Source organism: Phyllobates terribilis, unplaced genomic scaffold (genome assembly GCF_046119375.1).
Source record: "Phyllobates terribilis strain yellow unplaced genomic scaffold, ASM4611937v1 Scaffold_11__3_contigs__length_659146591, whole genome shotgun sequence".
In the NCBI taxonomy this organism is placed as follows: Eukaryota; Metazoa; Chordata; class Amphibia; order Anura; family Dendrobatidae; genus Phyllobates; species Phyllobates terribilis.
Window position 1 is genome coordinate 548,966,399 of NW_027362771.1, and position 13,080 is coordinate 548,979,478.

The window sequence follows — 13,080 nt, forward strand, 5'->3', positions numbered from 1 at the left end:
TGGGCACCTAGTAGTTGCAAATAGAATCCTGGAATGTTAGAGTTGGAAAGGACCTCCAGGGTCATCGTGTCCAACCCCCTGCACAATGCAGGATTGTTCCCTCCAGCAGTTTGTTCCCTCCTCATAATCATAAGTGACAGGTTTGATATCCCCTATAACATGGCTGTCCAATTGTCAAATTTTGACATTTACTGAGGCTACAAGTATCTCTGACATTGGCGTAGACTCACATACTCATCCACAAAAAGTCTTTGGTTACCATTGAAAATGCAATAAAATACTCACTCTTCATAATCAAAGTCCGTCAACTGCATCAACTCTCTCACCCCTTCCTCCATTTTCAGGGTGGTCTGTGCAGAAAAACAAAAAAGACTAGTATGAGCTCGGTCCACCATAGGTCTCAGTTTCCCCCTTGGAGTCCGGATTGTTACCTGTTTTTCTGCGCTGAGGATTCCAAGGTGACTGTTGGACTTTTCCGGCAAAAAAAAAGTTGTCACCTCTGCAGAACTCCGCTGCCTTGTTTAGTCACTCTACAGATGTAGACAGGTGTGTAGTGGAGCGAGGAGAATGACAGGTATCTTGTACACCCCCCATTCCTCCAGACGTCACGCAGGTGGGAGTTGGGCAGTGTGACCAATGGACTGGAGTGGGTGTGAGCCACACTGATATCTAACCTGATCTACTACAATTCTCCGCAGCGCACAACCATGCAGGAGCAGGTTTTTTTCCATCACCTTTCTTATTAAACTCCCGACAGGATTTCCTCATTTAGTACATAGATGAATTCACATGTACCGGTATAAGCCAGTAACTGAGACACGGCACCGTACCGAGCCAAAGGGCAACTTAATTCAAAAGCATTAGCAATGCAAAGTAACCAGCACAGACGCTGGCGGCACGTATATCTGCCTCGGGCTCTGTGCACACTGCATCTTTTAAACTCAGGTGAACTCGCCGAGTTTTTCAAGCAGAAGACACTTCAGGAAACTCTAGAGTTTTGTTTAGTTTTTTTTAAGTGTCTTTTTATGTCATTTTCAGACGTTTCCTGAGCGTTTTCCTCACAGTTTTAGCTGCCGGTGTTTTTTTATTTAATTTTGTGAAGTCTTTTTTACTGTGGTTTTTCGGGCGTTTTTTTTTTCCTCTCCATTGAAAAATGAAGAAAACGCAAGCGTGTTTTTTAAGCAAAAATGCTGCCAAAATGCTCCAAAAACATTAAGGCATTTTTGAGCTTGTATTGTAAAGTACAGAGAGTCTTCCGAGAGGAAAACACTAGAGCAGGGATGTCATACTCAAAACACACAGAGGGTCAAAATGAAAAACTTGGACAAAGTCGCAGGCCAACCAGTATACAGGATAACTGGCCCCACATAGTCCTCCATACAGTATAATGGGCCCCACATAGTCCTCCATACAGAATAATGGGCCCCACATAGTCATCCATACAGTATAATGGCCCCACATAGTCATCCATACAGTATAATGGGCCCCACATAGTCCCCCATACAGAATAATAGGCCCCACATAGTCCTCCATACAGAATAATGGGCCCCACATAGTCCTCCATACAGTATAATGGGCCCCACATAGTCCCCCATACAGTATAATTGGCCCCACATAGTCCTCCATACAGAATAATAGGCCCCACATAGTCCTCCATACAGAATAATGGGCCCCACATAGTCCTCCATACAGAATAATGGGCCCCACATAGTCCTCCATACAGAATAATGGGCCCCACATAGTCCTCCATACAGAATAATAGGCCCCACATAGTCCTCCATACAGAATAATGGGCTCCACATAGTCCTCCATATAGAATAATGGGCCCCACATAGTCCTCCATACAGTATAATGGGCCCCACATAGTCCTCCATACAGAATAATGGGCCCCACATAGTCCTCCATACAGTATAATGGGCCCCACATAGTCCTCCATACAGAATAATAGGCCCCACATAGTCCTCCATACAGAATAATGGGCTCCACATAGTCCTCCATATAGAATAATGGGCCCCACATAGTCCTCCATACAGTATAATGGGCCCCACATAGTCCTCCATACAGTATAATGGGCCCCACATAGTCCTCCATACAGTATAATGGGCCCCACATAGTCCTCCATACACTATAATGGGCCCCACATAGGGGTGGTGGTTCTGGTGTCGAGGGCCAAATATAATCACCCTGCAGGTCAGAGTTTGCCATGTATGCACTAGAAGAATGGTCGGGTCTCTTCTTTTAACAGTTTAGCGTTTTTAGAAACCTGAACATGTGCACAGCGAGTTGATTTTACAAAGTACGTTTTTCTCATACTTAAAAACCCCTGACGTCTAAGGCTCATACTGTGTAGTGTAGAGAGCGGGCGGCGTCCTGTATGAGCGTATACCTCATGAAGAACAATCCTTTGGCAGACAGTTCAATGCAGAATTCAGCGCCCTGCATTCCCCCGCTATCTTCTTATCTTTACACACATTTCATAACATTAAAGTTATTTTTAATGAAAAATTAAGGACATATGTTGTGACCAGTATCACAGTGGCTGCTTAGTCTCAGGGTCGGCTACCACAGCCGCCCGCCATAGCGTATTGCTGTGACTTGGTAAAACCTCCATTTATACTGCACCATTATCATAAACAGTTGCTCATTTCCCAATCATTTTGCAGGCTGCCGGTCACCTGACAAAAAAACAAAATGCTCGTTTGTCGGGTGAAATGATCTTTTGTGCTACATAAAAATTAGTCGTTCTCGGCAGCACATTATTGTGTGTAAAAGCTGCATTCACACATCCGTTTGTACTGACTGAGATGCATGAAGCGGCCCTGGCTCTCCTGATCACACTTGACAGCCTCATGTATGTCTATCAGGTTGTCAAGTTTGGGTTAGGAGACCTGCGTCCGGTCCGTGCATCGCGGTCTGTATTGGACCATGACACACGAATGTGTGAATGTGGTATAAGTCCTTATTCACACTGCCGTTTTTTTTGTTTGTAAGCGTTTTTGAATGGACAACACGTGGACACATTTACCGTATAAGCCAGGAAAGCTCCTAATTTATGTCTATTGATGCAAAAGAGTCTTTTTAGAGCCTCTCTCAGGGCGGTATATAATGGCACACAGTGCTTTTCTATATACACGTTATGTAATTGCAAGTAATCGATTTACATACTTCCGGCCACATTCCAACTAGACGTGTGCGGCCTCACTCAATTCGCTTGTATTGAGCGAGTCCACACACGTCTAGTTGGAATGTGGCCGGAAGTAAGTAAATTGCATACTTGCGGTCACATGACCACCGGCTAGAAAATCTTGACAGTGTGCATACTGTGAGGATTCACAAGTCACATGAAGTGTTTGCAGACTTTCATTACAAACCTGGACATCTCTGTAGGGTTTGGTTTTTTTTTTACCATTACTGCCACCAACTTTTTTTTTCACTCACCCCGGTTTTAAATTTTGGAATACAGCACCATAGTCGCCAAAGCTGTGATTGATGACAATTCTCTATAAAACCTGAGAAAAATGTGGACTTAATATAATTCACCACTTGGGGGCAGTAAATATTATGGGAGAAAAGCCTCAGTTTACATTACCTGTCTGATCCGTGTGAACATGCCCCAGACAGTGCAGAAGAGTTGCTGCCCACTCTGCTAGTAGTCCTGGGTATCGCCATTATTTTTGGGAGGTCCTGGACCATAGTCTAGCCTCTTAGAAGAAGCTTCCTACAAAGGAAAATCAACAAGTTTTAAACTTTTATGAAGTTTTAAAGAAAAGAAATAAATTATGTTACTTTTTTTCCTTGCGGATTCCCCCAGGACTCTGCTCCAAGCTTCAGGCTGCAAAAAAAAGGCTGAAAATAAGAAGCATTAAACCCACATCTGATCTAGACAAAATCATATTGTGAATTCTGTTGGATTTTTTCATTTTCTAAAAACTCCTTAGAAAACTTTTCTTTTATTATTTCCACTGTTTTTCCCAACTTTTTAGTGGTAAAAAAATAAATATAATAATAATAATAGAAATGTTTAAGAAGATTTACAGGTAGTTTCTCGGTGATCCTTGTCGCAGACATAAAAAAAAAATAATAATAATAAATGCCCCCCACCGGAGGTAGAGGAATAACACAATATATGTCCTGATATTGTAAAATTATTAATTGCAAAAATTGGAAAACTTTGAAAAAAAAAAGATTGCTTGCAGTAAAATGTGAACCTATGTATGTAGAAGACCCTATAAATAAGACTACCACCCCCATCATACAAGCACCTTGACTGCAGCAGGACTACACTCTGTGCTACACCGACCGTGATTGACAGCAGGAGCGGCCAACCAGAGAGAAGAGCCTTACAGCCAATCAGCTGCTAGCCACGTGGAGGGGGCGGGGCAACCATCAAAATAACAGATCAGCTGAGCTGGAGGGGCGTGCAGAGCCCGGGTGACGGCCGGAGGAGCAGGAGGTGTTGCTGCAGACAGTCGCAGGTCAGAGACCCCTCTATGGGACTTGTTTACTGCAGCTGACACATTAGGGGGTCTCTGGCTGTCTGTTCTATGTGGGGGGACTGGTATTATGCCATGTAACTGTGCATGTCACATAGTTTTTGTATAAGGGCATAGCTAGGGGGGCTAAATAGTAATGCATGTTCCAAAATAGCATCAAATAGTTATGTAAGTGCAGCCAGGGGGGCACCACAAGACAAATGGGGAACTTAATGGGCACTGAGAGCGCCCTCTCCCCTAGACGGCACCGCTCAGGGGTTAGCGCCGGGGTCCTGGGTTCAAATCCCACCCAAGAAAACATCTGCAAGGAGTTTGTATGTTCTCCCCATGTTTCTCCAAGAACCTGAGTTTTGCATATTGGCTTTCCCCAGAAGAAGACGACAGGCGAAACTCAGGGTTGAATAGAAGCTGACGTGGGTTTCCTCTGGGTACTTTGGTTTCTTCCCACACTCCAAAGACATAATGATAGAAAATTGATATTGTGAGCCCCAGTGGGGACAGTGATGATGATGTCTGTAAATCGCTGTGGAAATAATGGTGCTATATAAGTGAGAAAAATAAGTAAAATCTCAAGGTTGTTGGCACTCTGCATTACGTTTCCCAGTATACCCTCCTACTTCATCGGCACATTGAACTTCTATCTAAGTTCCTTTATGAAGATGCACAAAATCCACCCATTGTGTACATTATTGGACACCTTTCAGGTCATTTTCATGAAAGAACGATATTCACTTTTGTTATGTAGCCACTTAGCATTGCCGTAATGCCATCTTGTGGGTCACAACCAACATTGATGTGAAGCAGAACCAGACTCAAATCTATTACATGTCCTAATACTCATCAATATTCAACCAAGGACCTGGATGGAGAGTCATAGTGCCATGGGTTGTATGGGTGGATATGGTAGTTAATATATTAACGTCAGTCAAGCATCATCCGCAAATATCAAAAGACTGACGGTCACTTCCCAACAGAAAGACAAATGTGAACAGGTGCAAGCTAAGAGAGTCACTCCTGTCTGCCGCAAAAAAACATTACAGAATGATGATTTACAAATCATAAGGCAATGCATTGATGGGGGGCATGATAAAATATCATATTTGGTCAGGGTCGCACGACTGTAGTTTCTCTCATCCGAGAGAATCAGGCCCGTTAGGCTAATCACACTCTGAACAGAGTTTGATCAGAGTGGGATCATAGTGTATGCGATTCTCTTGGATGAGGAGAAGATGGAGAAAATAATTTCTCCATCTTCTCCATTGTTTCAATCTGTGGAAATTGGATGGCACTCAGATGTCATCCGAGTGCAGTCCGATGGTTTCCACGTACTCATTGACTTGCATGTCCGAATGCGATCCGAGTATCAGATGCAACCTGCGCATGCTGTCATTTTTTCCCCAAACCGGCTCTGTCCGAGGAAAAAATCAAACATGTGCACGGCCCCATAGAATTGGTCCGAATGCAATCTGCTGTTTTGTCGGATCACCGATAATACGGTCATGTGCACGAGCCCTCAGGCTTAGTTCACACGACCCTATAAAAAAAACTTCGAGTAAAAACTGACGATTTTTCATCCTTTTTCCTACATCAGCAATAAATAAAACTTACCAGACCAAAAACAGCTTCCTGTGTTGAGAACTGCAATGTATCAGCAAAAATTGGGCACCGTACGTTTGATTAAGAGACATGTGCATGCTGCAATTTTTTTTAATGCGATCCTTGTTAAAAAAAAAAAAAAATAGACATCTGATCAGCCCAAAGGAATAGTACTGGTCCGTGTGAGGTCAGGTTTTTTTTAGGGCTTCTGCAGACGAGCGTATAACTTGGACGGGTGCTATCCGATTTTTATCGGGTATCACACTGACCCATGTTATACAATAGTGCTATTTCCTCAGTCCGAGTGTCGGTGAGAAAAAATATCGCAGCATACACTAATTTCATCCAGGTCTCACACATTAATGGAAAAATCGGATCCCACGCGGACCATCAGAGCAGCATCCGATTTTTACAGATTGAATTCTATTATAAAACTAGGAAACTGTATGTGATCAAGTACATGGTTGTATGAAAACGGATCGCACACGGACGTAAAAAATGGATACATGGATGAAAATATGATGAAAATTTGAGAAAAAATTGTCCGAGCTTTCTGGATGAAAAATTGGACAGTTTTTCATACGTTCGCCTGCAGGAGCTCTTAAAGGACAGTACTCGGATTGAAAATACGGTCATATGAATATAACCAAACTATTACAAATAACACAGCACAAATACCAACTACAGTAAAGTGGCATTTTTCCAGGGCTAGTCAAAGGGTGGCATCCAGGTGGCCACACATAGTAGTTTCCTACTGGTGTCCAACTAGTTTCCATTGAGCTTTATGACTATAAACTAGTATTATGCTTTGCTTACATAGTGCCATCATATGCCACAGTGCTATACAGACATTATCATCACTGTCCCCATTAAGACAATCTAGATTCCCTATCTTTGAAGTGGAGTGTGGGAGAAAACCAGAGGAAAACCAAGATGGGGAGAACATACAGACTCCTTGCAGATGTTGTCCTTGGTGGGATTTGAACCCAGGACCCCAGTGCTGCAAAGATACAGTGCTAACTACTGAGCCACCACACTGCCCATAAACTATGAGGTTTATGTTATTTTCAAGCCACTGAAAAACTCAGGTTAAGACCAGGAGTTGTCCGACTGGCTCCTAATAGCCAAAGGCTTCCCGTACACATTGGAGAAAAAGTCGACCATCTGTGTATGGAGACCTTCTAGTTGAAGAAGGATTGGGTTGGTTGAATTTTAGGGATACGCTGCTGCCAAAGGTATCGCTCTACCCCTTGAAAACACACGGACACTTGAACAAGTCAAAGTTTTGAATGCATGGGCAATTTGGGAGAGATATCCACGTTCCAACCTAAGGTGGGCACCTAGTAGTTGCAAATAGAATCCTGGAATGTTAGAGTTGGAAAGGACCTCCAGGGTCATCGTGTCCAACCCCCTGCACAATGCAGGATTGTTCCCTCCAGCAGTTTGTTCCCTCCTCATAATCATAAGTGACAGGTTTGATATCCCCTATAACATGGCTGTCCAATTGTCAAATTTTGACATTTACTGAGGCTACAAGTATCTCTGACATTGGCGTAGACTCACATACTCATCCACAAGAAGTCTTTGGTTACCATTGAAAATGCAATAAAATACTCACTCTTCATAATCAAAGTCCGTCAACTGCATCAACTCTCTCACCCCTTCCTCCATTTTCAGGGTGGTCTGTGCAGAAAAACAAAAAAGACTAGTATGAGCTCGGTCCACCATAGGTCTCAGTTTCCCCCTTGGAGTCCGGATTGTTACCTGTTTTTCTGCGCTGAGGATTCCAAGGTGACTGTTGGACTTTTCCGGCAAAAAAAAAGTTGTCACCTCTGCAGAACTCCGCTGCCTTGTTTAGTCACTCTACAGATGTAGACAGGTGTGTAGTGGAGCGAGGAGAATGACAGGTATCTTGTACACCCCCCATTCCTCCAGACGTCACGCAGGTGGGAGTTGGGCAGTGTGACCAATGGACTGGAGTGGGTGTGAGCCACACTGATATCTAACCTGATCTACTACAATTCTCCGCAGCGCACAACCATGCAGGAGCAGGTTTTTTTCCATCACCTTTCTTATTAAACTCCCGACAGGATTTCCTCATTTAGTACATAGATGAATTCACATGTACCGGTATAAGCCAGTAACTGAGACACGGCACCATACCGAGCCAAAGGGCAACTTAATTCAAAAGCATTAGCAATGCAAAGTAACCAGCACAGACGCTGGCGGCACGTATATCTGCCTCGGGCTCTGTGCACACTGCATCTTTTAAACTCAGATGAACTCGCCGAGTTTTTCAAGCAGAAGACACTTCAGGAAACTCTAGAGTTTTGTTTAGTTTTTTTTAAGTGTCTTTTTATGTCATTTTCAGACGTTTCCTGAGCGTTTTCCTCACAGTTTTAGCTGCCGGTGTTTTTTTATTTAATTTTGTGAAGTCTTTTTTACTGTGGTTTTTCGGGCGTTTTTTTTTTCCACTCCATTGAAAAATGAAGAAAACGCAAGCGTGTTTTTTAAGCAAAAATGCTGCCAAAATGCTCCAAAAACATTAAGGCATTTTTGAGCTTGTATTGTAAAGTACAGAGAGTCTTCCGAGAGGAAAACACTAGAGCAGGGATGTCATACTCAAAACACACAGAGGGTCAAAATGAAAAACTTGGACAAAGTCGCAGGCCAACCAGTATACAGGATAATGGGCCCCACATAGTCCTCCATACAGAATAATAGGTCCCACATAGTCCTCCATACAGAATAATGGGCCCCACATAGTCCTCCATACAGAATAATGGGCCCCACATAGCCCTCCATACAGAATAATGGGCCCCACATAGCCCTCCATACAGAATAATGGGCCCCACATAGCCCTCCATACAGAATAATGGGCCCCACATAGCCCTCCATACAGAATAATGGGCCCCACGTAGCCCTCCATACAGAATAATGGGCCCCACATAGTCCTCCATACAGAATAATGGGCCCCACATAGTCCTCCATACAGTATAATGGCCCCACATAGTCCTCCATACAGTATAATGGGCCCCACATAGTCCTCCATACAGTATAATGGGCCCCACATAGTCCTCCATACAGTATAATGGGCCCCACATAGTCCTCCATACAGTATAATGGGCCCCACATAGTCCTCCATACAGAATAATGGGCCCCACGTAGTCCTCCATACAGAATAATGGGCCCCACATAGTCCTCCATACAGAATAATGGCCCCACATAGTCCTCCATACAGAATAATGGCCCCACATAGTCCTCCATACAGTATAATGGGCCCCACATAGTCCTCCATACAGAATAATGGGCCCCACATAGTCCTCCATACAGAATAATGGGCCCCACATAGTCCTCCATACAGAATAATGGGCCCCACATAGTCCTCCATACAGAATAATGGGCCCCACATAGTCCTCCATACAGAATAATGGGCCCCACATAGTCCTCCATACAGAATAATGGCCCCACATAGTCCTCCATACAGAATAATGGCCCCACATAGTCCTCCATACAGTATAATGGGCCCCACATAGTCCTCCATACAGTATAATGGCTACACATAGGGGTGGTGGTTCTGGTGTCGAGGGCCAAATATAATCACCCTGCAGGTCAGAGTTTGCCATGTATGCACTAGAAGAATGGTCGGGTCTCTTCTTTTAACAGTTTAGCGTTTTTAGAAACCTGAACATGTGCACAGCGAGTTGATTTTACAAAGTACGTTTTTCTCATACTTAAAAACCCCTGACGTCTAAGGCTCATACTGTGTAGTGTAGAGAGCGGGCGGCGTCCTGTATGAGCGTATACCTCATGAAGAACAATCCTTTGGCAGACAGTTCAATGCAGAATTCAGCGCCCTGCATTCCCCCGCTATCTTCTTATCTTTACACACATTTCATAACATTAAAGTTATTTTTAATGAAAAATTAAGGACATATGTTGTGACCAGTATCACAGTGGCTGCTTAGTCTCAGGGTCGGCTACCACAGCCGCCCGCCATAGCGTATTGCTGTGACTTGGTAAAACCTCCATTTATACTGCACCATTATCATAAACAGTTGCTCATTTCCCAATCATTTTGCAGGCTGCCGGTCACCTGACAAAAAAACAAAATGCTCGTTTGTCGGGTGAAATGATCTTTTGTGCTACATAAAAATTAGTCGTTCTCGGCAGCACATTATTGTGTGTAAAAGCTGCATTCACACATCCGTTTGTACTGACTGAGATGCATGAAGCGGCCCTGGCTCTCCTGATCACACTTGACAGCCTCATGTACAGTACAGACCAAAAGTTTGGACACACCTTTTCATTTAAAGATTTTTCTGTATTTTCATGACTATGAAAATTGTACATTCACACTGAAGGCATCAAAACTATGAATTAACACATGTGGAATTATATACTTAACAAAAAAGCGTGAAACAAATGAAAATATGTCTTATATTCTAGGTTCTTCAAAGTAGCCACCTTTTGCTTTGATGACTGCTTTGCACACTCTTGGCATTCTCTTGATGAGTTTCAAGAGGTAGTCACCAGAAATGGTCTTCCAACAATCTTGAGTTCCCAGAGATGCTTAGCACTTGTTGGCCCTTTTGCCTTCACTCTGCGGTCCAGCTCTCAATTGGGTTCAGGTCTGGTGACTGTGGAGGACAGGTCATCTGGCGTAGCACCCCATCACTCTCCTTCCTTGGTCAAATAGCCCTTACACAGCCTGGAGGTGTGTTTAGGGTCATTGTCCTGTTGAAAAATAAATGATGGTCCAACTAAACGCAAGCCGGATGGAGTAGCATGCCGCAACAAGATGCTGTGGTAGCCATGCTGGGTCAGTATGCCTTCAATTTTGAATAAATCCCCAACAGGGTCACCAGCAAAGCACCCCCACACCATCACACCTGCTCCTCCATGCTTCACGGTGGGAACCAGGCATGTGGAGTCCATCCGTTCACCTTTTCTGCATCGCACAAAGACACGGTGGTTGGAACCAAAGATCTCAAATTTGGACTCATCAGACCAAAGCACAGATTTCCACTGGTCTAATGTCCATTCCTTGTGTTCTTTAGCCCAAACAAGTCTCTTCTGCTTGTTGCCTGTCTTTAGCAGTGGTTTCCTAGCAGCTATTTTACCATGCTGCACAAAGTCTCCTCTTAACAGTTGTTGTAGAGATGTGTCTGCTGCTAGAACTCTGTGTGGCATTGACCTGGTCTCTAATCTGAGCTGCTGTTAACCTGCGATTTCTGAGGCTGGTGACTCAGATAAACTTATCCTCAGAAGCAGAGGTGACTCTAGGTCTTCCTTTCCTGGGGCGGTCCTCATGTGAGCCAGTTTCTTTGTAGCGCTTGATGGTTTTTGCAACTGCAGTTGGGGACACTTTCAAAGTTTGCCCAATTTTTCGGACTGACTGACCTTCATTTCTTAAAGTAATGATGGCCACTCGTTTTTCTTTACTTAGCTGCTTTTTTCTTGCCATAATACAAATTCTAACAGTCTATTCAGTAGGACTATTAGCTGTATATCCACCTGACTTCTGCACAACACAACTGATGGTCCCAACCTCATTTATAAGGCAAGAAATCCCACTTATTAAACCTGACAGGGCCTACCTGTGAAGTGAAAACCATTTTCGGTGACTACCTCTTGAAGCTCATCAAGAGAATGCCAAGAATGTGCAAAGCAGTCATCAAAGCAAAAGGTGGCTACTTTGAAGAACCTAGAATAGAAGACATATTTTCAGTTGTTTCACACTTTTTTGTTAAGTATATAATTCCACATGTGTTAATTCATAGTTTTGATGCCTTCAGTGTGAATGTACAATTTTCAAATCATGAAAATACAGAAAAATCTTAAAATGAGAAGGTGTGTCCAAACTTTTGGTCTGTACTGTATGTCTATCAGGTTGTCAAGTTTGGGTTAGGAGACCTGCGTCCGGTCCGTGCATCGCGGTCTGTATTGGACCATGACACACGAATGTGTGAATGTGGTATAAGTCCTTATTCACACTGCTGTTTTTTTTGTTTGTAAGCGTTTTTGAATGGACAACACGTGGACACATTTACCGTATAAGCCAGGAAAGCTCCTAATTTATGTCTATTGATGCAAAAGAGTCTTTTTAGAGCCTCTCTCAGGGCGGTATATAATGGCACACTGTGCTTTTCTATATACACGTTATGTAATTGCAAGTAATCGATTTACATACTTCCGGCCACATTCCAACTAGACGTGTGCGGCCTCACTCAATTCGCTTGTATTGAGCGAGTCCACACACGTCTAGTTGGAATGTGGCCGGAAGTATGTAAATTGCATACTTGCAGTCACATGACCACCGGCTAGAAAATCTTGACAGTGTGCATACTGTGAGGATTCACAAGTCACATGAAGTGTTTGCAGACTTTCATTACAAACCTGGACATCTCTGTAGGGTTTGGTTTTTTTTTTACCATTACTGCCACCAACTTTTTTTTTCACTCACCCCGGTTTTAAATTTTGGAATACAGCACCATAGTCGCCAAAGCTGTGATTGATGACAATTCTCTATAAAACCTGAGAAAAATGTGGACTTAATATAATTCACCACTTGGGGGCAGTAAATATTATGGGAGAAAAGCCTCAGTTTACATTACCTGTCTGATCCGTGTGAACATGCCCCAGACAGTGCAGAAGAGTTGCTGCCCACTCTGCTAGTAGTCCTGGGTATCGCCATTATTTTTGGGAGGTCCTGGACCATAGTCTAGCCTCTTAGAAGAAGCTTCCTACAAAGGAAAATCAACAAGTTTTAAACTTTTATGAAGTTTTAAAGAAAAGAAATAAATTATGTTACTTTTTTTCCTTGCGGATTCCCCCAGGACTCTGCTCCAAGCTTCAGGCTGCAAAAAAAAGGCTGAAAATAAGAAGCATTAAACCCACATCTGATCTAGACAAAAGCATATTGTGAATTCTGTTGGATTTTTTCATTTTCTAAAAACTCCTTAGAAAACTTTTCTTTTATTATTTCCAC

At 43.2% G+C, this 13,080-nt stretch overlaps 2 protein-coding genes across 3 annotated transcripts in view; one reads left to right on the forward strand and one right to left on the reverse strand.

Annotated features, from left to right (window-relative positions):
- RHOBTB2 (Rho related BTB domain containing 2) overlaps positions 1 to 7,977 on the reverse strand; it is a 48,399-nt gene extending 40,422 nt beyond the window's left edge. The window contains exons 1-5 of one of the 2 annotated variants that reach the window (XM_073654017.1): positions 7,854 to 7,977; positions 7,708 to 7,772; positions 3,590 to 3,718; positions 3,439 to 3,509; positions 286 to 350 (exon numbers count right to left, since the gene is read on the reverse strand). In XM_073654017.1, the coding sequence (XP_073510118.1) occupies positions 286 to 338 (53 nt within the window). In that variant the 5' untranslated portion in view covers positions 339 to 350; positions 3,439 to 3,509; positions 3,590 to 3,718; positions 7,708 to 7,772; positions 7,854 to 7,977. Of the gene's footprint in view, positions 1 to 285; positions 351 to 431; positions 573 to 3,438; positions 3,510 to 3,589; positions 3,719 to 7,707; positions 7,773 to 7,853 lie in introns of those variants that run through there. The other variant, XM_073654018.1, reaches the window with a different exon arrangement.
- The window catches only part of PEBP4 (phosphatidylethanolamine binding protein 4), a 110,756-nt gene that overhangs the window by 15,319 nt on the left and 82,357 nt on the right, over positions 1 to 13,080 (forward strand). The window lies entirely within an intron of this gene.